The 26,223-nt window shown below is 40.4% G+C and overlaps 1 protein-coding gene and 1 pseudogene across 4 annotated transcripts in view; one reads left to right on the plus strand and one right to left on the minus strand.

Moving 5' to 3' along the window:
- Positions 1-240: 240 nt before the first annotated feature.
- LOC121483269 lies at positions 241-943 on the minus strand (annotated as a pseudogene).
- Positions 944-9,071: 8,128 nt separating this feature from the next.
- PHF6 (PHD finger protein 6) overlaps positions 9,072-26,223 on the plus strand; it is a 51,364-nt gene continuing 34,212 nt past the window's right edge. For 2 of the 4 annotated variants that reach the window (XM_041741665.1, XM_041741667.1), the window contains exons 1-3: positions 9,073-9,263; positions 13,216-13,399; positions 13,627-13,728. In XM_041741665.1, the coding sequence (XP_041597599.1) occupies positions 13,262-13,399; positions 13,627-13,728 (240 nt within the window). In that variant the 5' untranslated portion in view covers positions 9,073-9,263; positions 13,216-13,261. Of the gene's footprint in view, positions 9,264-13,215; positions 13,400-13,626; positions 13,729-26,223 lie in introns of all 4 variants that reach the window. The other 2 variants (XM_041741666.1, XM_041741668.1) reach the window with 2 other exon arrangements.

Below are 26,223 nucleotides of genomic sequence, written 5' to 3' on the forward strand. Positions count from 1 at the left end.
CTTGAACATTTGCAACAAGCCACCAAGGTTACTTAAATTCAGCTATCCCCCCTGGTCTTCCTTCTTATTTGCACGGAGGCTCAGAGGTGAGGGATTTTACTCAAAGGAACAGAAAGGGACAAAATCAGCAGCAAAGTCTTAAATAAAGAGGTCAGGGAGGAGTTGAGGTTGAAAGCCTCTACCTCGCTGGCCCTTGGTTCTCATCCTTCAGCTCAAGAAAGGCAGACTTCGTAGAGTGGCTGGGGGAACACATGCCTTTTATTGGTCTAAGGAGCATAACTAGTTCATAGGCTTGGGCAGAGCTCCCCTATCTGTATGGCTCCCATCTCCCTCTCCTGGGAGTTTGTGACTCACCCCCAGGGAGAAAAGTGTTCTGGACAGGGGTGGCAGACAGATCCAGGATAAAAAATACAGAACTGGGGTCTGAAAGGGTATCATGGTGAAGTAGAAAACACAAGGTTATGAGATCATCCAAATAAAAAGTCCACCCGGGCAGAAGAGAAGTTTCTCCACGTGGGCCCCCCACCTGCCCTTGCCAGGAATGGGAGGGGGCAGGAAGCTTCGGCTGGAGATTTCCTATTGTGCCCTTCGTGCCATCAGCATCTCCCGGATGTTGTCCTCAGCTTCCTTCACACTCCGCTCCAGGTAGGATTTTTTCTGTTCTAGTTCTTTAATTTTTTCTTCTGCTATTTTCTGTTTCTCTAACAGCTGACTGTGAATTACCTCCTTGGACTGAAGAATAAACATTCTTCCTACACCTTCATACATGTTAGTCTCATCTACCAAAGTCATAATCTCTGTATCTGTAAGATGTGCGTGCTTTTTCGTTCTGTTTAGCTGTTCAACCTGTATGTCTGCAAGCTTCACCTTCTGTTGAGTGTCAATAACTGGCTTGAAGTTCTGTGAAGGCCTTCTTCAGCTCCACATCCACGGGAGCCGCCATCTTGGTTCACCAACTGTGCTTATTCTTAAGGAATTTTCAAACTATTGGCGGGAAGAATTGCATATTAAAATTGGAAGAGATCTTAAAGGTCATCTAGTCTGATTCTGTCATGCTTTTCAGAATATAAAAGAGTGTTCCAGAAAGATGAAGTGATTTTTCAAGTTCAAAATGAAGTGATAGATGTCTGATTACAAGCCAGGCCTCCTGATTTTTCACCTAATAAAGTACACTGCTCTTTTTCACTAAAGTGTTCATTGAGGGCAGCACCGGTGGCGCAGCGGTTTGGCACCCCCTGCAGCCCAGGGCGTGATCCTGGAGACCCAGGATCGAGTCCCACATCGGGCTCCCTGCATGGAGCCTGCTTCTCCCTCTGCCTGTGTCTCTGCCTCTCCCTCTCTCTGTGTCTATGAATAAATAAATGAAATCTTTAAAAAAAATAAAGTGTTCATTGAGGCAATGAATATTAGCTGAGTGCCTACTATGTGAAGGTACTGTTCTAGGCCCTTATGATAAATCATGCTCCCTTTTCATCTGCACTTGCCCCTGGTGATTAATAGTAGGATTCCCAGTGCCCTGGGTGTTCAATAAGCAGAGTTGACTGATAATTGGCGTGGCTTACAGATGTATCATCCACTTTTAATTCGTAATCTTTCCTTCTCAGGTACCTGGGTGACTCAGTGGTTGAGCGTCTGCCTTTGGCTCAGGTTGTGATCCTGGGGTCCTAGGATTGAGTCCCACATCAGGCTCCCTGCAGGTAGCCTGTTTTTCCCTCTGCCTGTATCTTTGCCTCTCTGTGTGTGTCTCTCGTAAATAAACAAATAAAATCTTTAAAAAAAAATAATCTTTCCTCCTCAATGCTTGAGGGAAGGGGAAAGAAGTGGTGCATTAACATATGAAGCAAGGAGAGAAAAATATACGATACATAATATAATCAATTGCTGAATTGTATTGCATGACTCTCGGTGCAACAAAGTTATAGGTGCAAAGGCCCAGAGTACAAGACAACAGTCTCAGACAGGAAAAAGTCTTCCAGCAGTAGTAACCACTGACTCCCTGACAAGGCTCCTTGAGAAAGTTCAGCAGATGTTTATTGGACAGGCAATGTGCTAGGTGCCTGGGGTATAAAAAAGAATAAAACATGGTCTCTTCTCCCAAAGAGCTCACTCTCTCGTAGGAGAGACAGAAGTACATATAATTTCAACATGATATGGCAAGGGATGAGCCAGAGGTCTGGCCAGGTTGCTGTGGCAGTGCTGGAGGTGAGCTTTACCCAGTCAAAGGGTGAGAAAAGCTTCTAGAAAGCTAAGGGCCGATACCTGAATGGCATCCTGAAGGCTGCTGTGTCCTAGCTAGTCCAAAAGAAGTCATAAAGGAGCTTTGGGACCCAAGAACAGCACGGATAAAGCAACAGAAGGTGGACCTAGATGGTGTTATGCTGAATGAAATAAGTCAGAGAAAGACAAGTATCATATGATTTCACTTATATGTGGAATTTAAAAAACAGACCAAATAAAGCAAAAACAGACCCATAAATACAGAGAACAAAGTGATGATTGCCAGGGGGAAGGGAGGTGGAGATTGGGCAACATGGGAAGGGGAGTGGGACATACAGTCTTCCTGTTAGGGAATGAGTAAGTCACAGGGATGGAAGGTACAACATAGGGAATGTAGTCCGTGGCACTGTAATAGGGCTCCAGGGGGACAGATGGTCGCTAAGCTAGTGCTGAGCACAGCATAATGTATAGACTTGTCCAATCACCATGTCGTACACCTGAATCTAATACAACATTGTGTGTCAACTAGACTTCAGTGAAAAGAAAGAAAGAGAGACAAGCTTATTGAAATAATAAAAAAGAAACACAGGCCTTTTGTCTCTCTATTCCACCTCTCAGAAAAACTGGAGATCACATTAGCTACTCTTAAGTGGTACAAGATAAAAAGTACTCCATATTACCACCCATAAAGCTAGCTCTTATAGTTAATATGTATTGAACTCTGTGGGCCAGGAACTGTGCTAAGTGTGGTATGTGGAGTGTCTCATGCAATCCTCAAAAAAAAAAAAAAAAAAATCCTTGAGAAAGAAAGGTACTTCCTTTCAATCTTGGTTTACAGATGAGGAAATCAAGGCATTAAGAAGTTAATCTGAAATCAGGATTTGTGCCCAGGCCATTCGGGGTTTTGCCTTCCAGTATAGTTTCGTCTCATTGTGAATATCAGTTCCCTCAAATCTTATTCATATATAATTCTTTTGAGTTTTTAGACTCATTATTATACTATTGGAGATTAGGGTAGACCTTTCTGGGTTTGTTAATTAGCCAATAGCCAAAGAAGGACCAAAAGGAACAAAGATGCTTGAGATCACCCAGGACCCAATGGCAAAGCTAGTTAGAAGCAACTGTCTTCTCTAAGATACGCGTCTAGGAATGATATCAATCAGGAGGAAGTCTCTCAGGCACTCGGATGTAACTGATAAAATGCCCAGGGGGTAAGCATTTGTTTTTGTTTTCCGCTTGAAGGCTGTGGGTTAGTGGTTCTCAGACTTTTGAGTGTACTGCAGTCTTACCTGGGGAGCTTGTTAAAAATATAGTTGCTCGGCCCCATTTCACATCTATGCCAGAATCACTGTGGTAGGGCTGGCGCTGCCGCATTACTAACAAATTCCTAAGATGTTTTCATTCCATTCCAAATTTATGTGTCCCCATTCTTCATTATGCTTTCTTCCCCGTTCTTTGGTTTTCCTCTTTTCCATTCCCCATTCTCCATGGTCTTTCCCTCATTAAATATTTATTGAATATCTACTGTAGGCCAGGCACAGAGTTTCTCGGGCTGGGGATGGGGCAGTGAACGTGACCAAACAAAGCCCCTGCCCTGATGGAGACAGATAACAAACACATCAACCAATAAATAACAGGCAGGGCTACATAGTGATTAAGAGTGGCTTCTGGAGTCAAAACAATGCAGGCTTGACACCTGGCTCTTCTGCCTAGCCGTGTGACCTTGGGCAAGTTACTTAATTGCTCAACAGTCTCTTCCTCTGTAAAATGGGACTAACAATACCCCCTGCCCCTCAGGGCTGTTGTAAGAATTGAATAAGATAATGTACATCAATTACACAGCAGGGGCGCCTGGGTAGCTCAGTGGGTTAAGCATCTGCATTGTGCTCAGGTCGTGATCTAGGGTCCTGGAATGAAGCTCCCTGCTCAGCAGGGAGTCTGCTTCTCCCTCCGCCTGCTGCTCGCCCTGCTTGTGCTCTTTCTCTGACAAATTAAAAATAAATAAATAAATAAATAAATAAATAAATAAATAAATAAATAAATAAAATCTTTTTAAAAAGTGCTTAGCAGAGTGCCTAGTACACTGTCGGAAGTCAATTACCCTTTATTATTTTGCAAGCATCAGTGCTATAAAGTTTAATCACTTCTCCAATGTTGACATCGATATATTACGTTCCCCTTTGGTGTTTATTTAACATCCAATAAACAATGTTTTAGAGATGTCCACGTGCCTCTAAAGCATTTCTCTCTGCCACAGTTGCTAGTTTCCTGGGCAGATTCTGTACCGCACCCAGCATCAAACCACTTAACTAGGGGAGACATCAAAGTCTGCCAAAGCTCCTCAGTTGGGTACCTGGAGCATAGCCTGGACAAGGTGAAGGGTCCTAAGTGAAATACGCTGAGTGGAAGTTAAATGAACAACAACAAAAACTAAGTAGAATAGCATAGGGGCCAGGACATCTGGGTGACTCAGCGGTTGAACGTCTGCCTTTGGCTCAGGGTGTGATCCCAGAGTCCGGGATCGAGTCCTACATCGGGCTCCCTGCATGGAGCCAGCTTCTTCCTCTGCCTGTGTTTCTGCCTCTCTCTCTCTCTCTCTCTCTCTCTCTCTCTCTCTCATGAATAAATAAATAAATAAAATCTTAAAAAAAAAAAGAATAGCATAGGGGCCAAATTCTGGCAGTCAACATTAGGAGGTTGATCAATCAGATGATATGGTAGTTAAGGGATATATTAAAAAAAAACTGTCCTTCATATTTTTGGGGGCAAGAATATTCACATACATCATTATCTGTCCTTGTGCTCCATAACAACTTTGCAAGTAATATCAACCTCATTTGACTGATGTGTAAACTAAGGCTCAGAGAAGTCAAATGAATAGTCCAGGGTCACTCTACTAGTCAGTGGCAGGCCAGCAACTCAAACAGAAGTCTTTTGACTTTTATGCAGCATCTCACACAAATAAATAGCACTTTTTTTTTTACCCCACAGAAACATTTATATATTTTTTAAGATTTTAAGTATTCTCTACACCCAACGAGCCCCCCTACGTGGGCTCAAACTTAGATCCCTGAGATCAAGAGTTGCACGCTCCACCAACTGAGCCGGTCAGGCACCTCTTCACAGAAATATTTAATATGCAGAATCCATCTACTTTAAAAACAAAAAATAAGAAATGTAAAATGTATCCAATATACACAATGCAAATAGACTTCAGTTACATGTAGGTAACATTTACTTCTTTTTGCACAATACATGGTTGTAATTTTACATTTGTTTACATTACTTGATTGAATATAGTCTGCCACTATACCAAAATGGACTGTCCATTTTCATCTGACATGTCGTAGGTAATCAATATGAAGTTGACGAATGAATGAACAATCCACTGGTGTTGATTATAGCTAGAAGGGAGGTCACAGGCATGTAGCTGAATTCAGCCTTTGGTTTAGGCAGGAGCAGAAATGCTAGAGGTATCTAACACAGAAACACTGAAGATGGGAAAAGGAATTACTTTTTCGTCGCTGGAAAGGATGAGTTTGCTTGTACTGGACTTAGTGATTGAGCTCAAGAACAGGACCAATCTAGGCAGAGCAGATGCAGTTGCTAAACTTGTTTACAGGGTAAAGTCAAGAGACTGTTTCAATGCCACAAAAAAGAATGGAAGGCAGTTTCTTAATGTGTGGTCCTCAACAGATCTGCATCAGAATCTCTGGGCAGTTGAAGAAGGCTGAACCCACTCCAGCAATCCCGGGGTGGGGGTGGGGGTGTGCCAAAAATTTGCATTTTTAACAAGCTCCCCAGGTAATTCTCCCTTCCAAATTTTGAGAATCGCGGGGCTGGAATCACAATAGAACTGCAGCAGGTCTAAGACTTTGACTTGGGAGAGGTCTGTGTTACAAGGTAAGAAGAAGGGAAACCTTCCACAAACAAACTGAAGAGCAGCCAGAGGGCCAGAGTCAAGAGTTCCCATTAAGAGCCAAAGAAGGTGAAAGTTTAAGAACTTAAGTTTAAGTTTAAACTGCCCAAAGTGTCAAATGTCACAGAGATGTCAAGAATGAAGATGGAGAAAAGTCATGAAGATGGAATCCAGATTTTTCTGGGCCTGGCCCTGTCCTTCAAGATCCAACTCAAAACATTTCTCCCCAAGGATGTATTTCTTGCTCCACTGGACAGAGCCCATCAATCTTGGTGGTATGTAATTCCATTATAGCATTTTATCTATTGTACTGAAATTCTGTTTTTCTTCTTGGGTTTTAGAAATACTGGGTTTTCGTCCTCATTAGACTGAGAATTCCTTGAAGGCAGGAGCCTTCTTATTTCTTTTCAAATCTCCAATGTCTGCCATAATACCTGGCATACAGAGAATATGTGCAAATGCCTGCCGAATGCATGATTGGGAAGGAATTGGAGGCTGAGAGCACAGTCTGGGAATAAAGGTAGAAAAATCTCAAGTGTTTGAAGGTAAATGAGAGCCGGGAATAAGTAGAGAAGCAGTTTGTCTAGAGCGTGGAAGAGATGTGATTAAAACCATAGCCTTAGCTTGGAAAAGCTGGAAGGACAATTCTGTTCAGACAGAATGAAGCAAGAAAGGATGGGTGTACAAGATAAAGCCACTTAGCTCAGATGGCCCAACTCTAAACAAGTCGGGAAGTTAAGGCCTTTGCTGAGAATGAGATACAGGAAAGCTGAATCTAGAACCTGAAGAACCGGAAGAGTGTCGGTGGGAGCCTGATGGATCAATAAGAGATTAAGAGATCCTGTGCTGTATTCTCAGGCATTGTTTATATTATGTGTTACCACAATCTGACTCTCTTCTGTAGCCCTTGAAATAACAGGCTTCCTCTATCACTCATGCTAATGGGGAACTGGCTAGCCAATCTGGGGCCTGAAACTCACTATGGTTGCTGAGCTTTTCCTCTGGAACATTCCCTGCACTTCCTTTCCACGTCTTAAGGCATGTGCTGTGGTCCATCTTCTATTGTGGCTATTCATCTTTTCCTTGTTACACTGTAAATAGTTGAGGGCAAAGACTGTGTCTTACTGTTTGTTGTACCTTCGCCTAGCGCTTGTAGGCAGTAGGCAGAAGGTGTCTGTATCAGGCACACACGTTTCTATAGCATTTATCACATCATAGGGTATTTGCTTCTTTGTCTCCCCTTTTAGGTCATGAGTTTGAGATTAGGGATTGAGTCGATCTGTGCCTCTCTTGTGTTTGGAACTTAGCAGCTTTGCAGATGTCTTTTGAATTAATATGTTGAAATGAGTGCATAGATGAGAGAATGAATAAAAGGTAGTGAAATGCAGGTATTTGCGGGGACTCGGGGGCGGGGGGGATTTAAAAAGACAACATACTGCATAGGCACTAAATTTTGTCACTTTCACAATCATCAGTCTCATTTTGACACCAGCACGTGTCTAAAGCTGGTGAAAATAATGCTGGGGGACCTGTTTTAAAACACAGTTAATGTTTGGAACACACATTTTGGATCTTCTGTAAATTTCTGGCCTCTCCCCTTTCAGTGTAGAGGGCCTGGGTAAAAGGTCTAAGTGTCCTGTGCGGCTAAAGGACTGTTTCATACAAGCTTATTAGATACGTACCTGTTTGTATGGGATACAGTGTTACATTAACATGGTCACTGTTTTATTTAGGATTACAATGTAAGGTTGACATTGCAGGGAAAAATAAAAAGAATGATGAAACAATGTAGTAACAGCTTTGGATCGCAACAATGGAAATCCACCATACACCTCCCTTTTACAGGAAAAATAGCTACATAAAGGGCATTTTTAAATTTGCATTCGTTTGTTAGGGCTTTTTTTTTTTTTTAACCACTGGCTTTTAGTCTTTGAGCGTAGGAGAAAATAACAAAAGCTGACCCTTACATAGGGCATACTATGTGCCCAAGTGTTATTTTACGTGATTTACATGTATTAACTCATTTCTCCCACCAGCTCTATGAGATGGATACCATTGTGATCTCCATTTTGGACGTGCTGAAACTGAGGGACCGAGAGGTAATGCAACGTGCTCAAGGTCACAGAGCTAGAAGTGAGGGAGCTGGGTTTCAAACCCAAACACTCTGGCTCCTTACATACATCAAAGAGGAAAGCGCTCGGTTAGCTGTCGCGTTTACCTGTGTGAGTTACAAAGAAAATCACTTATCTCTTCTGATTATGATAATGTCCACATTTACAGAGGGCCTGTTATATGCCAGGAACGCTCACACACGCTTAACTTGCATTATCTCATTTCTTCTTCAGAATAAACCCGTGAGATCCTATTTTTAATCCTCATCTTAAAGACAAAAAAAAAAAAAAAAAAGAAATTTTTTTTTTGTTGTTGTTGTTTCAGGTACAGAGATGAAAGTGATTTGCCCGAAGATTGAGATCCAGGCAGACTGACTCCACTAGGAGCTTCTCAGTCTTTCCTGGCAGTAAAACGAGAGAACGGAGGACCTCAAAGGGATGCCACGAGAGTACAATGAAATAATGGATGTGAAAAGGCCTCGGTGAACAAGTGCAAGGGATCAGGCCTAGCCCCTGGAATCACTGTTGAAAACTGGCTGCCCAGGGTCCGTGGCCAGTGGTCTCTAGTCCCAGTCCTGCCCCTTCTCCGCCCGCCCCACAGCGGTATCTTGCAATCTCTTTCTCTATCTCTTCGGATCCTGCCCCCAAACACTTGGCTGAGCCGCGGACCGGAGAATAGAAGGTACGCGCGCGAGCAGGAGGCGGAGCTTGCCGCCCCGATCCGTTCAGGGGGTGGCCTCCGCACATGCGCCGTGGCTCTGCGGCTTCAGTTGCCCCGGTCGGGCCGCCAATGGGGGCGCGCGGCGCGCTCGGGACGTATTAACGCTGTGTGGAGTCGTTGCGTGCGAGGGGGGCGACGTAAGGGCGCTCCGCGAGCCCGTCTCTCCTCGAATGAAAGGAAACAACCTCCGGCGACAGAGCCCCGCTCCCAGGCGCTGCCGGAGAACCGACACCGACTTCTTTCTCTTTCCCCTCATTGGCGCTTCACCGCTGCCATTCGCCTCTGGGCCCCGCCGGTGAGTCCCCACGGTAGCTTGGGGCCCCCCATTCTCTGCCCGGCGGGAGAAGACAAGGAGGATGGCGGTGGCCAGGCCGCCGCCCCTGCCCGTTGTTAAGGGGGACTCTTGGTGGTCTCGCTTTATTGTCAAGGACCCCAGAAGCGCCGCTCGTTGAAGGCGCCTGGCAAAGAGGCTGCTGAGAAAAGTGCTTTGGGGGAGCTGGGGGAGAGATTAGGCTTAAGCCTGGACTTCGGGGGAGGGGGCGCAGCATTTAGGGAGGAAAAAATACTGGGAATTTTTTAGTCTTTGCCATCGCTTAGGACATATTTGGGAAGGAGGGAGACTTCCAGTTTGGGAAGCGTAAGAGGAAGAATGGTTAGGATGGCAGGAGGGTTAGCTTTACGGAATGAGGAAAAACTCTGGGGTGGGGGAAATCAGGGGCGAAACTGAGATCCGAAACGAAGACTTTGAGGGCGAACTCCTGGGGAAGGACGATTAAAGAAAGTGGTGGGATATCTTCCTGGATTCGGGAGGATTGGAAAAGGACGATTAGGGGACCCTGACTTGACGACCGACCGAAAGGACCTGCTGAAGTGTTTTAGAGGAAGATAGTTTTGCGAGTTTATCTAGCGCTTGATTAGAGGGAGGTCTTGGAGTCTAGCGTGTATTGAGGAATAAATAACGGGGAAAGGATCCGGTACGTTATGTGTACCATCCTTTATTATGTGGACGAACCGCACGGCATTCTTTTGAAATTTGTTCGTTTCGATATCCTGCGTGGAAGTTGAAAAATCCTTTATTTTTGAAGGACCTTTCCCCCCCCCCCCACCGGCTTACTACGTAATAGCAGGTCTTATTCATACAGTTCAAATTCTTTCTTACCCTTGGGTTTGAAACAACTGGAAAATTCCTTCAGTTTCCTTTTGAATAACCGCAAAAAGCAGTGCGAAGCATGTAATAATATCGTGCAACCAAATTCAGGTGCCCTTCCGGTTCATCTCTTAGTCGTTTATTTCTCTTCACTGTAACTTTCCTGACAGAAATACTGCTTCTTTGGGGATCGCGTTTATATATTTTGAACTGTGAATTTCAGCTTGATTGCGTACGGAATGGTTTGATCTTCCGGAACTGCAGTTTTTGTTTTGTTTTGTTTTGTTTTTCTGTGAAAATGGTCTTTCAGATACCAGACGTTGAATGAGCTCTCGACTTGGTTCTTGAATGCTCTCCTTGATGTTTCAGGTTATTTCTACCTTGGTGCTTTACAGCATCTTGTAAAATCAGGAACGCCTTGATTGTTTCAGCCTAACTAATCGAGCTTTTAGGTTTTGCCAGACATTTGAATTATGTTTTTCACGCTGTTATCTTTGTTTTTTTTTTTTTTAATTTCTGCTTTATAACATTACCCATACTGTTCTGTTTCTTTTAAGGAAAGGGTTTCATTGTTGGACGAAAGCATCAAAGTTTGATCTCTGCATGCGCTGAAAAGCCCTTTAGACCGAAATTAAAAGGCCATATAGCTGTGTGGATCATTATGAACCCTTTAATATTGGTCCTTGGAATGCCCTTATTCTCCTTAACTGGAGACCACAAATGAGACAGCATTAGATAAAAATCTGTATTTTTATGATAAAGACATTTTTGTTAGGAGTCATTGTTTCCATGATGTTCCCCACTTCATGTTTTACAAGGAGGCTGTAAAAAATTAGCAAGATATGCACAGATGCATTATTTGAATTTTAATGGAAAAATCCATTTAGTCATTGCACATTGGGGAAAGTTTTTAATTGATTTGGTGCACTTTTTTGTATTTCTGTTCACTTTGCCAATTTAAACTGATTAGAACACTAGAATATTTTTGAATGCAAAATAAAACATACCTATTTTCTCTCTTAGATTTTTGGGTCTTTGATATCTTGAAAAGGAAATTCTCAAAATTCGGATGAGAAATTTACCTGCTTATGAATTCAAAGAGTCAGAATGCAATATGGATATAATTTGAGGGACACCATTTTCAGAATTAATTTCAAGAATAAAAAGTGTTTTACTACTCTAGGACTTTTTAAAAATCTTAAACCAGGTTTATAGCCTATGCTAGGATTATACAGAAATTACACATTAAAGATGTCTATACAGATTAGATTCATAATGTGCCATCCTTTGAACTGGTGAAGGATGACCGAGAGAAATGCTGAATACATTACACTGGTTTCAGAGTCCCTGCTATTCATTGCATAGTAGTAAAGAAAGCTAATTTAAAACTCACATAGCAAATTTTGGTGCTATTTGTGAATTTTGGTGTTTTGCATGGTTAATTCTAAAGATTTTGGCAGCTATATTCTTGATAAAGCAACTGAACACATATTTGCCTGTGCAAACACACTTCCCCTTTTGTTTCTTTTGTTTCTCTGTTATGTCCTTTTTTTCTTTAATCCTAAAAGTATTTGCTGCCTGTTTTCAATCAGTTTCATGGTTTATAGCCAGTGCTATGAATACAGTACTGTTGTAAAGTATCCGATGCTGTTTGGAAGACTGAGGTATTTAAAATGGTAGATAGCATTAAGAGTTTGTTAAATACATCAACGCAGAAACTGCCAAGGCCTTTGAAGTTTTGTTTAAAAACAACAACAAACAACAACAACAACTCTAGGTATACATTGATAAAAAGACCTGTTTATATGTGGCTTCACATTAAATTTTGAACAAGTGTCTGCATTTTTATATTATATAGCCCTGAATGGTTTACAGCTACCACCTTGCTGGCATCCAGCTGCTACTGTTCTTGTTGGAGAATAAGTGCTTCTCAGAAAGCTACAATGTAGTGTGAGTGAGTCCAGTTTTAACATAGTATCATGCAAGTATTCAAGTGTATAGAGAAAGGGAAAAGAATTTTAGTACATTTTGAGACCAAAATTGGAGATGTTATTGATTGTGATGTGTGTTGTAGCAACTTGAATCGTGCACCACTTAGTTTGGTTGATTTGGGAAAACTACACAAATCACATAACTGATTTTACACTTGTTTAGATTATTCTGAAGAATCCATGTTGAGATTGATGATCTAAATCTGAAACCTTCTCTGTTAGAACTTTTCTTCCCTTTTTTTGTTCAACTCTACTACCTATAACTATAATTTGACTAGACTGAAGAGTCATTCAGAAAAATTTTCTTTCCTTTTATACAATATTGCAGATTTAATGTGGAAGTTACTACATTTAGAATACCACTGTCAGTTTGTGACTTTAATTTAATAAGCAGGCTTCTGGAGTAAGCCTCAAAATCAGATAATACAGGATTTAAAAATAAATAGTAGTTACTAAAGTATGCTTTTTTGAATAGACTGTTATAAGCTTAATTTTTTTCTTTAAAAAGGAATACAATAGCAAAAATTTGTTAAAGATGTATACATGATTTTTTTAAACTTGAAAATAATTCAGATTTTAAAGATAAGTGTTCCTAAGTCACGGTTAAGTGCATCCATTTGTCTTTTGTTGACTTATCAGTATGTGAACTTAAGGAATTGTGCAATTTAGAATTCTGTTCACTCGGAATACTGTGTCCTTAAAAGTTTCTGCTCTGCTCTTAGATACATAATTCTTTGTCTCCTTGAAGTGGCATCTAACTATACATGAAAAATATTTTATATTAATTAATGTCAGCAGATGATTGTTTTAATATCACACATTGTACATTTTTATTTATCCACACAGAAATCGTTTTAATTATTTCACATATCTCCTAATTTGGAAGCAGCTTGGTTTTCCTGAATTATTTCATTAACTTGTCTTTATACATATGTTCATTTTTTTCATTACAGAGGCATTGTAGGTTTTGATATTAATTTGTCTATACTAAATAGCCATTTAAAATGCATATGTTAAAACTTAGGTTAAATATTAAACAACTTACATGACTGTGCAAACGAGTATTAAAGTGAAATTAACCATTTTGTTGCCCTTCTTATTCTCTGTAGCATTTCTTGAGGCTAAAAGTGGCATTCTAAAAGCAATTTAAAAATCATGTCAAGCTCAGTTGAACAGAAAAAAGGGCCTACAAGACAGCGCAAATGTGGCTTTTGTAAGTCAAATAGAGACAAGGAATGTGGACAATTACTAATATCTGAAAACCAGAAGGTGGCAGCACACCATAAGTGCATGGTAAGTAAGGCCGGCAACCGGCAATTGAGACACCTGAAACCATGAGAACCCCAACAATGAATATTCCTGAATACGAAAAACTCAGTTAAATTTTTAAAGAAATAGTTTCTTACTAATGCTATGCCATTTTTACTAGAAAATTTCCTTGTAAAGTTAACATCTTTTTCACTGTTGCACTGCAATTTCTTTAAATGTGAACCTTAATTTTTTCTAAATGTAATTTATAGCTCTTTTCATCTGCTTTGGTATCATCACACTCTGATAACGAAAGTCTTGGTGGATTTTCTATTGAAGATGTCCAAAAGGAAATTAAAAGAGGCACGAAGCTGGTAAGTTGGTATTTCTGCCTCTTGAGAATAAAACTTATTTTAAGCTCACTAAGGAGGAAATTGCTTAGTTTGCAGTGTATTGCATTATTAACATTATGATTTTAAATTGCAATCTTCCCCGCCCCCATCCAGAAATTCCAAGGTTGGGCTTAACTTATTTACCACTCAACAAAAAAGGAGTGAATCAATATTTATATTATTCCATTTTTTTCTTTTCAAAAAGAATAAAAATCTTCTTGGAGGCTCTGTTAACTCAGAAAACAAGCAGTTTGCTTAATTTGAATATATCATGTGTTGAAGTCTTCATTCAACTGAATTTTCATAATTTGGATGTCTTCTCATCTTCTATTATAAAGGAATTGTGGTCATCATAAATGAAGATGACAATACCCTTTCATCAGGAGAATGTTAGCACTTGCTGTATTTTACTATGGTTCAGCCATATAACACAGCGTTTATAACTTTGTAACTTTTGACAGATTTCTAAAGCTATGCTACACTGAATGTTTCTATAGTTGTCTTCTACCAGTAGCCAGATTGGCAGGATACTATATTGCTCTGTTGGAAAAGTAACGTTGTTTCAGTTGGTATTTATGATCCATTATGGTTTACAATGAAACAACTTCTCTTTATTTGGTTATTATTTTTCTCCTTTGAGCCCTTTATTAAAATTACATCTGCAAATGTGCCTTCAGTAGCTTCACTATCAGGTGCTCCATTATTTTAAAGATGGGTTTGGCAGAATGTGCATCTATGTTCTTGGGCACTGAATAATCTCATATCTCATGAAGAATCTGATGAGCAGAGGTAGGAACTGTCATTTTGATGATCAGAAATAATCTATTTTTTAAAAGTTGTCAGTCTTGGGCAGCCCCAGTGGCTTAGCGGTTTAGCACCACCTTCAGCCCAGGTCGTGATCCTGGAGACCCAGAATCAAGTCCCATGTTGGGCTCCCTGCATGGAGCCTGCTTCTCCCTCTGCTCTATCTCTGCCTCTCTCTCTCTCTGTGTCTCTCATGAGTGAATAAATAAAATCTTAAAAAAAAAGTTGTCAGTCTTGTAGTATTAGAAAAAAAAGCAACATGAAGAAGTTCAAGGATTTGAGACTTGCTTTAGGATAAATAGTGTAAAACCCTTACATCAGTATTGACACGAATGGGAACCCAGAGGCCAGTCGGTTTTTGTGGTGGCAAGACCCTAACTGAAAGTCTCTTTTCTCCCGCTCCCCAAAGTGGTAATAATTAGTATAATAAGTGGTAATAATAAGTGGTAATTCTTAGTAATAGAATGCTTCAGGTTTTTTTTTAAGATTTTATTTATTTATTCATGAGAGACACAGAGAGGCAGAGATATAGGCAGAGGGAGAGAAGCAGGCTCCCTGTGGGGAGCCCAACGTGGGACTCGATCCCAGGACTCCAGGATCACGACCTGAGCCAAAGGAAAATGCTCAACCACTGAGCCACCCAGGCACTGTGCTTCAGCTTTTTTAAATGTGATTTTTATTTGATGGTTTCAGATTTCTTCATGTTTTTATGGTTTGCTGATTTTCGAGAACCAGAGCAGTACGTTTTTATTTCCTAATCCTTAAAAACAAATTCAGATGTAAAGAAAGAATACTATTTACCTGAAAGTGGTTGTACTATAAACCTTATTGCCCCATTATTTATTCCTTGGCATCATGAATAGGCCTGGGAAAAGCTTCTGCATCTTGACTTGTTAGCATTTTTGTCACTTGGAATGGCTGCTCTAGTCACAACAGGAGCAGTTTTGATCCCTAATATTACTTATTATTAACAAATGCAGTGCCTAGTTTTACATGCAGCAGCAGTACACATCTGGCAGCATTGCTAAATCCAGTGGTGATTTCATTTACTTGGACTTGTTTGTGGAGAGAGCATCAGAACTTTGTACAAGTTTCACTAATATAAATGGTTTTGATTAATTTTTAATGGTATAGTATAGTGAGTTGATTTTTTCCGAAGTGTAGTGAGTTAAAGAATTGAATTTATCCTTTGATCTGGGGAGTGGAAGGACATTGGAGGGTAAGACCACAAGCTATAGTAACAGACTTGGATTTGAGTCCTAGCTCGTCACTGACTAGCTGAGTGACCCTGGACAAGTTATCTACGTCTCTGTACCACATTTTCCTCACCTGCCAAAAGGAGATACTGACAGTTCTTGTCTCATAGGGATATTGTGAGATTTAAAAGACTTAGACTTAGCATGGTACCTGGCACGTGGTTAGGACTTGATAAGTGGTAGCCACCCGTGTAGTTATTGTTTATAAATAATAATATCCTGCTAATGTCATTGTAGACTAATGAAAAGCATGCTGCACTGGGAAAGTCATGAGGCTTGTATTTTTAATAACTCTGCCACTGACACATTATGTAACTTTAGACAGGTCGTTAACTTATTTATCTTTTCCCCAGTGGTAAACAGATAATGCTGTATCACTGCTTACTGAACAGCGATGTTCCATGACTAAAATCAAAGATAGAAAGAGTTACCTTAGGAAAGGTGTTTACAAAGATGTTTTAAAGCTGTGGGCATCTAGTATAAGGAATAGGGCAAAAGGAAAGAACTTTTAAGCCTAGGTACATAGTTTTGTTCCTTTTCCTTCTCCCAAATGTCAGAATTTAAATAAGTTGCATAGGGGATAGGACTAGAGTAACATTCGTATGTTTAACTTTGATTTCTGGGTGAAAAGTAAGTCATGAATACCCATTGAAAGTAAACAGGAGTGCTGGTCCCCGGGTGCTTTCAAGTCCAGTTTCAGCCTATACCTGGTGTTGGCTTAAGATAGGTGCTCTCTTGCCCCAAGAAAAAGTAAAGAGAGAAGAGGCTGGGGCTTGCGGTGAAAGTGTTTAGGTGACCAGATGGGTCAGAGTCTTGAGAGAGGGGGCAGTCACAACAGGAGGTACAGGTATGTGGTTTCTGTGTTCTTGCTGCCACAGGGAGTTTTCTGAGTGGTTTTTTTTTTATGTCAGTCACAAAGATCAGGGGAGGAAATCCAGCCTGTACAGAAAGATCCATCTCTTTTGCGTTACCTTTGGGCACCAGGATGGACCAGGAAGAATTTGCCAGAGTACTGGGGATTTTATCATTTGAGTCTCTATTTTTGCAGTTAAGACCGATACATGTTTTTCCAGAATGGTTTCCAGTTTCTATTGCAGCCATAAGGAGACATCACATCTGTACCATCTACTCTTAATTCTTCAGCCATCTAGCCAAGAAATGCAAGTTTCCAAGTAAAATTATGAATCATCGACACCGTTTTCATTTTCTTTAAGGAGATACTTGAGAGGAGTACATTTGAAGAACATACTCTTTCTGGATGAAACTAGGTGGTGAAATCATTAAGAGTACCTACATCTGATAGTTACTGTTGAAATTGGTAACTGTATCAGATGTATCAGTCTGAGAACAGGAGTTCAGAAGGCCATTTAGTCCTCAACCCCTATATATGCAAGATTGCTTCCAAGCCACCCAACATAAGATTTTCATCTCCACTATTCTTAAATATATCAAGAGGCTGTGATTCTATCAAAGCAACTTGAATCATGACCATAATTCTGACATTATTCAGAATTGAAAAATTCATCCTTCTTTATAATTTATAAATTTTTTTAAAATTTTTATTTATTTATGATAGTCACAGAGAGAGAGAGGCAGAGACACAGGCAGAGGGAGAAGCAGGCTCCATGCACCGGGAGCCTGATGTGGGATTCGATCCCGGGTCTCCAGGATCGCGCCCTGGGCCAAAGGCAGGCGCCAAACCGCTGCGCCACCCAGGGATCCCCCTTCTTTATAATTTAATTATCTCACTTAATTTAAGCCATTTATTCTAGGTCTATCTCCTTCCATTAAAGGAAGTATTTGGGTTTTTTATTTACTAAAAATGGAAAATCTTTCATATACTTGATGACTATCCTCAGGTCACTCCTAAACTTTCCCCTTTTTTTTTTTTTTTAAATTTTTATTTATTTATGATAGTCACAGAGAGAGAGAGAGAGAGAGAGAGAGAGAGGCAGAGACACAGGCAGAGGGAGAAGCAGGCTCCATGCACTGGGAGCCTGATGTGGGATTCGATCCCGGGTCTCCAGGATCGCACCCTGGGCCAAAAGCAGGCGCCAAACCGCTGCGCCACCCAGGGATCCCAACTTTCCCCTTTTTGAACTAAATTTTGCTCACATGGCTGAAGAAATCCTCTGAACATTTTTTCCTGTTTTTTTTCCCCAACAGTAGAAATAGCTAACGTTTATTGAACACTTAATATGTGGACAAATTACTTTCAATACATGATTCCTTTTAATCCTGACAATCATAATGTAAGATGGGAGGTATTAATTCTCCCTTTATGGATGAGGAAGCTGAGGCCCAGAGAAGTAACCTAAGGTCCTATTACTAGTAAGTGGCAGAGCTGCCATTTGACTTGAGGGCAGTGAACTCCACAGCTAGAACTCGTAATTACCCCAGGTTTTAATACAGTGCCTTTTAAGCCACCCAATCCAAAATCAGGTTTTATAAAACATAATTATTTGAGCTTAGTAGTTTTTTTTTAAGATTTTATTTATTCATGAGAGATACAGAGAGAGAGAGAGAGAGAGGCAGAGACACAGGCAGAAGGAAAAGCAGGCTCCATGCAGGGAGCCCGACATGGGACTTAATCCCCGGTCTCTCCAGGATCTCGCCCTGGACTGAAGGCGGCGCTAAAACCGCTGAGCCACCAGGGCTGCCCCTGAGCTTAGTAGTTTTTAAAACAAATATGAAAATACTACTGGATTTAGGACATAGACTCCTTTTAATATATATTAATAGCATTGTTAGTTTTTAGGACCAAGATATATGTCCTAGGTAGGAATATTCTGATTCTCTATTATTCTCAGGTACTTTTTGTGGCCTCTAAAAATGGAAAGACCAATTTTACATAGTACCAGTGGAGTGCTTGGCACCCTAGAGAAATGGGGTATCTGATTTTGAGAGTTGACATTCTAGATATTCGACATGCCATGAATCTGCACATATGATGATTTATAGATAACACCTTTTTATTCTGTGTGGGAGAAGCCTTGCCTGTTTCGGTAAGTAAGACTGCTTCCTAGAGATGGTAAGGGAGTAAAGAATGAGTCCAGGAAATAGATTAAGTACCAGAATGGGTCAATGAGACTGGTAGTAATGGATTCGAGTTGAGTAGGGTGGGATAATGGCAGGGTCTTTAAACCTTACACAGGAATTTCACCTAGGATAGGAGGAGATGAGGATAGTTGAAGCAGGAGTTTTCAGGAGAAAAGGGATATGCAGTAATCACTGGAGAATGAAATATAATCATGGCAGTATATTTGTCTGCTGTACATAGATGTCCTGCAAGGGCATCTTAAAACTCAACCTGTCTAAACCATTATTCATCATCTTCCCTGTCCTGAACCCTGATTCTCTTTCTGAATCCTTTACCTTCAACTCTTCCTTCTTCCACATGTCACATTGGTTCTAATTCTGGGGTGTCTCTGCTGTCTTTTCTTTTGTAATACTACCCTATACCCAGTGTTCCTCTCCCCATCCTTCCAATATACTGCTGGTAATTACTTGATCTCTTCTTCCCTGACTCCAAACCTTCACTGATGCCTTAGTGTATACAAAATCATACCCAGAGGCCTCAGCCTGCCATTCAGAAGTCATAACCCACCTCTTCCATTCTCGGTCTCATCCTCTCTCCTCTTGGTTTCCCAAACATCCTCTGTTTGTCCCCACTGCTGTGCACGTACTGACATTACTCATCCTAGATGCATCCTAGCTGCCTATCAGTTCTGTTTTTGAATTCTGCTCAAACTTCACCTCTTTCATAGATTTTCACATGATATGCATTGTATTTGGTAGATATAAGCAAGCCTTCCTTCCCCACTATCTTCTGGTATCTGGACGGGTAGACACTCTTCTCTTGGTCTAGCATAGGATTAAATGGGGATAATGCATGGAAGACACTTAGCACAGTACTTGATGTCTCATTTGTGCTCAGTAGTGTTCTAATAAATAGGTGGGTGCTCATTAATTATTGGATTTGAAGGAGAGAAGAGCTTCAGTTGGATAATAGTGTGAAACCTTAATACCGGGAGAGGTGTAAATTGGCCAGAGAAGTAATGGTATAGCAAAGAATTCCTCTTTTTTTGGTTAATCAGTGCTTTAGTGGGGTTTGCAGCTCCAGTGGTTTGAAAAGGAAGGAGAGAAATCTAGTGGAAAAAATTTGGTTGGTTATTTGTTCAGGATGGGGAGAGCTATGTATGCCTTACCCATGAAGGTTTGCATGTTTCTTCAACATTCCCTGGCTCAGTATGGTGTTACTTTGGTTGTTTCTTTAGGCATGGGATTTGTTAAGGCCCTCTCCTAGAATCTAGAATTCATCTCTCTGTCCATTTATCAGTTACTTAATTTAGTGCCTACTTTGAACCAAGTACAATGTGAGACACTTTGATGGGTGCTTCCAGGAATACATACAGTTTAGCCTTGGGAGTGTGTAGAGAATGCCACAGGAGAGCTGGGATAGAGGACCATCATTAATTCTGTTTTAGAAGTCAGAAGGCTTCATAGCAAGTGACGTTTGAAATATGTTCCAGTCGGAAAGTGATGCTGTAGAAGTCAAAGGGGGAAGAGTTTCAAGAGGAGGAAGTGGGCAAAAGTATTAGGTAAGTATTAAATGCCAGTGCTATTTAAAGTAGAGCGAATGGCTCATTTAGCGTTCAGTAAGGGCAAAATGGAGTGCCCACAGTGCATAAGATGCTACAACTGCTTACTGCATACAGAGAAGCAGAAGATGCCAGGTGGTCCATGGTGCTACTAAATCCTTAGAGCAGTGGTCCTTAGCCAGCTGAAATAAGAAGTGGGGGTGGGCGGGGGATTCCAGGCATGTATCTTTTGAAAAGGGTTCTCAAGTGATTTTTTTTAAAGATTTTATTTATTTATTTCAGAGAGTGCAATAGTGAGAGAGCATGAGCCAAGGAAGGGGAGGGGGGCGGAGAAGCAGTCTCCCTGCTGAGCAGGGAGCCTGACATGGGGCTCTCTCCCAGGACCCCAGGATCATGGCCTGATCATGACCTGAGCCAAAGACAGATGCTTAGCCGACTGAGCCACCCAGGTGGCCCCCCAAATGGTTTTTGGTAGATGCTTTTTGTTATGGACCATCACCTTAGGAAGAGGGGTCAGCAAACTTTGCATACAGGACCAGATAATAAATATTTAAGGATTTGCGAGCCGTATTGTTTCAGTGGCAATCACAGACAATACACAAAGAAATAAGCATGTCTGTGTTCCAATAAAACTTAATTTACAGAAATGGCTGGTGGGCTGGATTGGGCTTGCAGGAGCCCTGCCTTAGGGTATTTTTGTGGAAAAACAGGTAAATTCAAACAGGCCTGTTCATTGTCATCTGTGTAACTAAGTGTACATCCATCACGAATGTATTAATCTAAACATGTATTTTTTTAATAAAGCTCAGATTATGGCATGCAGATTAATTTTAATATGTGCAGATATTTTACCTGTCATTTATATTAAAATGAATTTTGCTTTACTTTGGAGGTAATTAAAGAGAATGAATGTAAGGTGAAAGAGAAACTTCAAGTCCAATGATGGAGAAAATCAGGTCTTTGACTATTACTGAATAAAATTTTTTCCTTTGCCTTCATTTAATACTTCTTTGTAATTGGAAATACTGTAAATTTATGTCATTATGTAACTAATTCCCATTTATTTGTGCCAGTGGAGGAGAACCCAAACCAGTAATGTAAAATAATCTGTGTTTGGTTTAGGGGGATGTTTTGTTGTGTATATGAAGTTCTTCACTGATTAAGTATATAACACGCAGCACGGCAGTTTAAAGTACCCTCTGTCTGAAAGACCTACACTTGAGAACAGCCTGAACCTATAGATCTGAGCTCAGAAAAACTCTGTCTGAATGTTTCAGGTTAAAACAAACAAAAAAACCTTCAAAAGCTACAATAATATAGAGAATTTAAACTATCAGTGATGACTCATAAGTATGAGTATGGAGAATGTGATATTCAGAGCAAGGCCAGGGGACTAGGTTAAGTAAGAACTTAATATGCTTGCTTAGTTCATGGCCTTCCGTTTTAAAAAGATTTCTGGACTGATTTGTTCAGTAACTGCTTACATTTAGTCTGTTACTCTAGGAAAAAAGTACTTTTCAGTGGCCCTGTTTTTTAGAAGCACTTGGAATTTAAGTTCCTAACCTATCAAGTGTGTCCTTTTCTGATGACTTTGGTCATCAGAATAATATATTAAGTTATTTATTTTAATGAGACCCTCTTCAAAATGCTGAACTTTTTTATTTTATTTTTTTAAGATTATTTATTTATTTATTCATCAGGGATACACACACACACAGAGAGAGAGAGAGAGAGAGGCAGAGACACAGGCAGAGGGAGGAGCAGGCTCCATGCAGGGAGCCTGATGTGGGACTTGATCCCGGGTCTCCAGGATCCACCCTGGACTGAAGGCAGTACTAAACCGCTGAGCCACCTGGGCTGCCCTGAACTTTTTTTTATTTTAAATTGTAGCTATAGCATAAACCAGAAACAGTCATGAGTTCATGTTCCACTCTGCCATGCAGTGGTATTCTTGTTAGGACTTTTTTTAAAAAAGGTTTATTTATTTATTTTTAGAGAGAGAGAGAGAGAGAGTGAGCAAGAGCGGGGGGAGGGGCAGAGGGAGAGAGACCAGCCTCAAGCAGATTTTGTGTTGAGCTGGGAGCCTGATGCCAGGCTTGATCCCAGGCCCCTGAGATCATGACCTGAGCCGAAATCAAGAGTTGGTCGCTCAACCAACTGAGCCACCTAGGTGCCTTTCTTTTAGGCATTTTTAATAGGTAAATCAGACAGCTGTCACTTAAGCAGATAATTCAGAGGTCACTCTTTGCTTTCTAACGATTTTGGATATGTGAAGTATTCCTATAAATAAAGCAGTTGTTGAGGAGCATTTTTGGGCAGCTCTGAAAACTTACCCCAACTGCCTCATCCCGAGTTCTGGTTTTTCCTGGAGGTGATGTTATCTGGTATTAAAAACAATAGACACCAGTGTAAGGTGAACTGCCCTTACTTTATCCTGTCTCCAGTGCAGATAGCCTAGGTACCCTGTTTCCAACTCAGGTGCTTTGGGCCTGTTTCCTTCACCTACAGACCAAGAATATGGTCTCATTTTGGAACCTCTTTTGCATTCTCATGCATTTATAGCCCTTTTCTTGGAGCAGATGTCTTGAGAGTAGTAACTACTTGGCTGTGAGGATTTATATCTATACAGTGGTGGTCAGTCAGTCACTGAGGCACACTCAATATGCAGCAGTTGGCTGGGTAAGGCTGTCTTAGCAAGCCCTTTGCCCCATGGATCCCTGTGGCTCTATCTAGCCATTGGATTCCAGCTTTCCCTTCCCCCCAAAGCCATCCCTTTCTGCCCATTTTAGAAGTTGGCGATCTCATTTTAGTTTTACTTTGTGTCTCATGGTCTTGGTTAAACTGTCCCTGAGCTTTGCCCACAACTACTGAGAAATCAGTATTTCTCCTTTTATTCCTTAGGACTTCTTCCTTTTACAAACTGAATTTCAGCCCCGGCCTGGCTCAGTTGCCTGAGGAGCGGGTACATCCCTGCCTCTGGCTCCCGCGGGACTTTAGCTAAGTCATAGTCCTTTCGGTTCCCTTTGTTAGCTCTCATGTGTGACTTGGTTCCTCTTTAGTTAGTGGGTCAGCTCCTTGAGACTTGGTTCTTTGGGTACAGCTTAACGTTAATATGGGATAGCTTCACAGATTTTAGAATGGTGGTTACCACAAGCAGGGAAGGTAGGGAGATGTTGCTTAAAGGGTACAAAGTTGTAATTGTGTAGTGAAGTTTTGAGGCCTGATGTTTGGCCCGATGACTATAGTTAATAACACTATCTTGTATACTGGAAATTTGTTGAGAATAGATTTCTGGGGCTTTTACCACACACACAAAACTGATAACTGAATGAAGAGTTGGCTGTGCTCAGTAGCTCAACTGTAGTAATCATTTTGCTATTATTAAAATACCTTGCCATACATCCTAAATATATATAACTTTTAGTAAAAAAAAAATTAAGGATACTATCACTTCTAGCCATACTATAAAGATGAGGTGCAAACATCTGTAATAGGGTGGGTCTTTTTTCCAGTCTCCCCATTTCAGAAAAGGTGATTGAGTTTTGAGGCTTACTAGGTCTACTGGGTAGCAACCTGAAGAGGGGAGAAAAAGTAAAAGAAAAATCATTATCAACAAATTTTCACCTCTACTTAAAGATCTTGAAGTCAGAGTATGAACAGGATTAGCTGACAATTGACATTTATACTTCTATCAGGGGCAGGAAATTAGCCCTCAGTAGAATATTTGATGTGTGGGACAGACCGTTTTGCAGGGGGAAAAGGTCCACAGTTAGTTCACCATGTTCCTGTCAGGTTAACTTTCATTTTCCCCACGTTCAAGAGTCATGGGTAGTGCAAACTTGATGTTAAATGGCAGCTGACAGTCTTGTTAAGAGCCCAGTAAGGCCCATAACAAATTTGAGGTCAAATGTTTTATGTAAAGAGAAATACGGGATAACATTACCTGGGACCAACCAATTGCTGCCTTGCTGTGTTGGGGATCCCATTTTCCTATCACTCCACTTTTTTTTTTTAAAGAAAGGTAATCTTTGTTTTATTTTCCATAATTAAAAAAAAATTTAAAAATATTTATTCATTCATGATAGACATAGAGAGAGAGAGAGAGAGAGAGAGAGAGAGAGAGAGAGAGAGGCAGAGACACAGGCAGAGGGAGAAGCAGGCTCCATGCAGGGAGCCTGACGTGGGACTCGATCCCGGGACTCCAGGATTGTGCCCTGGGCTAAAGGCAGGTGCTAAACCGCTGAGCTACCCAGGGATCCTCCTAAAAAAAAATTTTAACGTTAATCAGCCACCTATCTGGTTTCCCAACTTCTTTAATTGTTCTTTTTCTCTATTGATTCTCAACTTGGTATCTCACAGGGCTAAATCTTTTCCTCCCAAATATTCTTGCCTCTGTTCATTCTGTGCCCCTTCCACTGGATTGTGTTCTCACTTTTACCTTTCCAAATTCTAGATCAGACTGTTTGAATTTGTAGATACGCTTGAAGATTATTATGTTAAGTCTGCAGATAATAGAAACACAAATCAGAAAAAATATACTGGAAGATATTGAAATCTTCAATAACAGTAAGCTTAAAGTCAACACATTTATCGAACACTACTTTGTAAAGCACAGTGTCAGTCTTCCAAAAAAGTCAGTCTAGAAACAATTGATGGATAAAATCTATACATTTATAAATATAATTAGCTGTACAAGGAAGTAAAATGGTAAGAGCCAAAATGAATACTGTGTCTTAAGTACCATAGGAGTTCAGGGAAAAAATAGTCATTTAGGGGTTGGGGGCATATAGTGTAGTAGACTTCAAGATAACAGTTCTGTTTCCATTTTGTGTTCATAGGTACATAAGCATGTGTAAATTTTATATTTAGTTTTATTATAATCTTTGCTATTTTGTTAGCATCTTGTCAGAATTTCATATACAAGTGGGTATTTCGGCTTTTATATGAATGCTGCTTAAAATAGATCCAGTAAATTCTAATTGAGAAAAATTCCTACTGCTAACCTTGAAAAGAATTTTCTACTCTTTGAAATAATTTTTATTGGTCTATCTTCTTCCTTTCATCCTTGAGAGGAACTGACAAAAGTGAGAATGAGCTTTTTCTCACTTAAAAATTTTACCTGTCCTAAAGTGCTGTAGTTAACTCATAATATTTTGGGCAGATTTAAACTGAGAACCAGCAAAAACAAATTTTGATATGTTTTGGACATTTGATTTCCTTCTTATTCTCAACTGATAAGATGGTAAGTATTAAAAGCATTTGCTAGCGTGTTCCCCCCAAATAATTTTTTGTATGTGAAAGTACTTTTGCCCATTGTAGAAAAATCAGAAAACACAGGAAATTGTAAAGGAAATAACCCCTCAGCATTTTGCTATATCTACTCTCCCCCCTTTTCTTATTTATTAATTTATTTTAAATTATTTATTTATTTATTCGTGAGAGATAGAGACAGAGACATAGGCAGAGGGAGAAGCAGGCTCCTCCCAGGGAGCCCGATGCAGGACTCTATCCCCAGACCCCAGGATCACACCCTGAGCTGAAGGCAGACGCTCAACTGCTGAGCCACCCACGTGTCCCTCCCCCCCAGTTTTCAAAGAATTTATGTTATAATCATAATTGTGATCATAATTAAGATAATAGTTTTGTATCCTGCTTTATTATTTATTTAGTATTTTACATAAACATTTTCCCATACCGTTAAGTTTTCTTTGGAGAGTGGCTGTAGAATATTCCTACATATGGGTGTGCTAGAATCCAAAGATTATTCAGTTGTTTTCCATGAGTGATTTTGCATTTTAGATTATTGTAAATAATTT

The sequence above is a fragment of the Vulpes lagopus genome, chromosome X, assembly GCF_018345385.1.
Source record: "Vulpes lagopus strain Blue_001 chromosome X, ASM1834538v1, whole genome shotgun sequence".
Lineage (NCBI taxonomy): Eukaryota > Metazoa > Chordata > Mammalia > Carnivora > Canidae > Vulpes > Vulpes lagopus.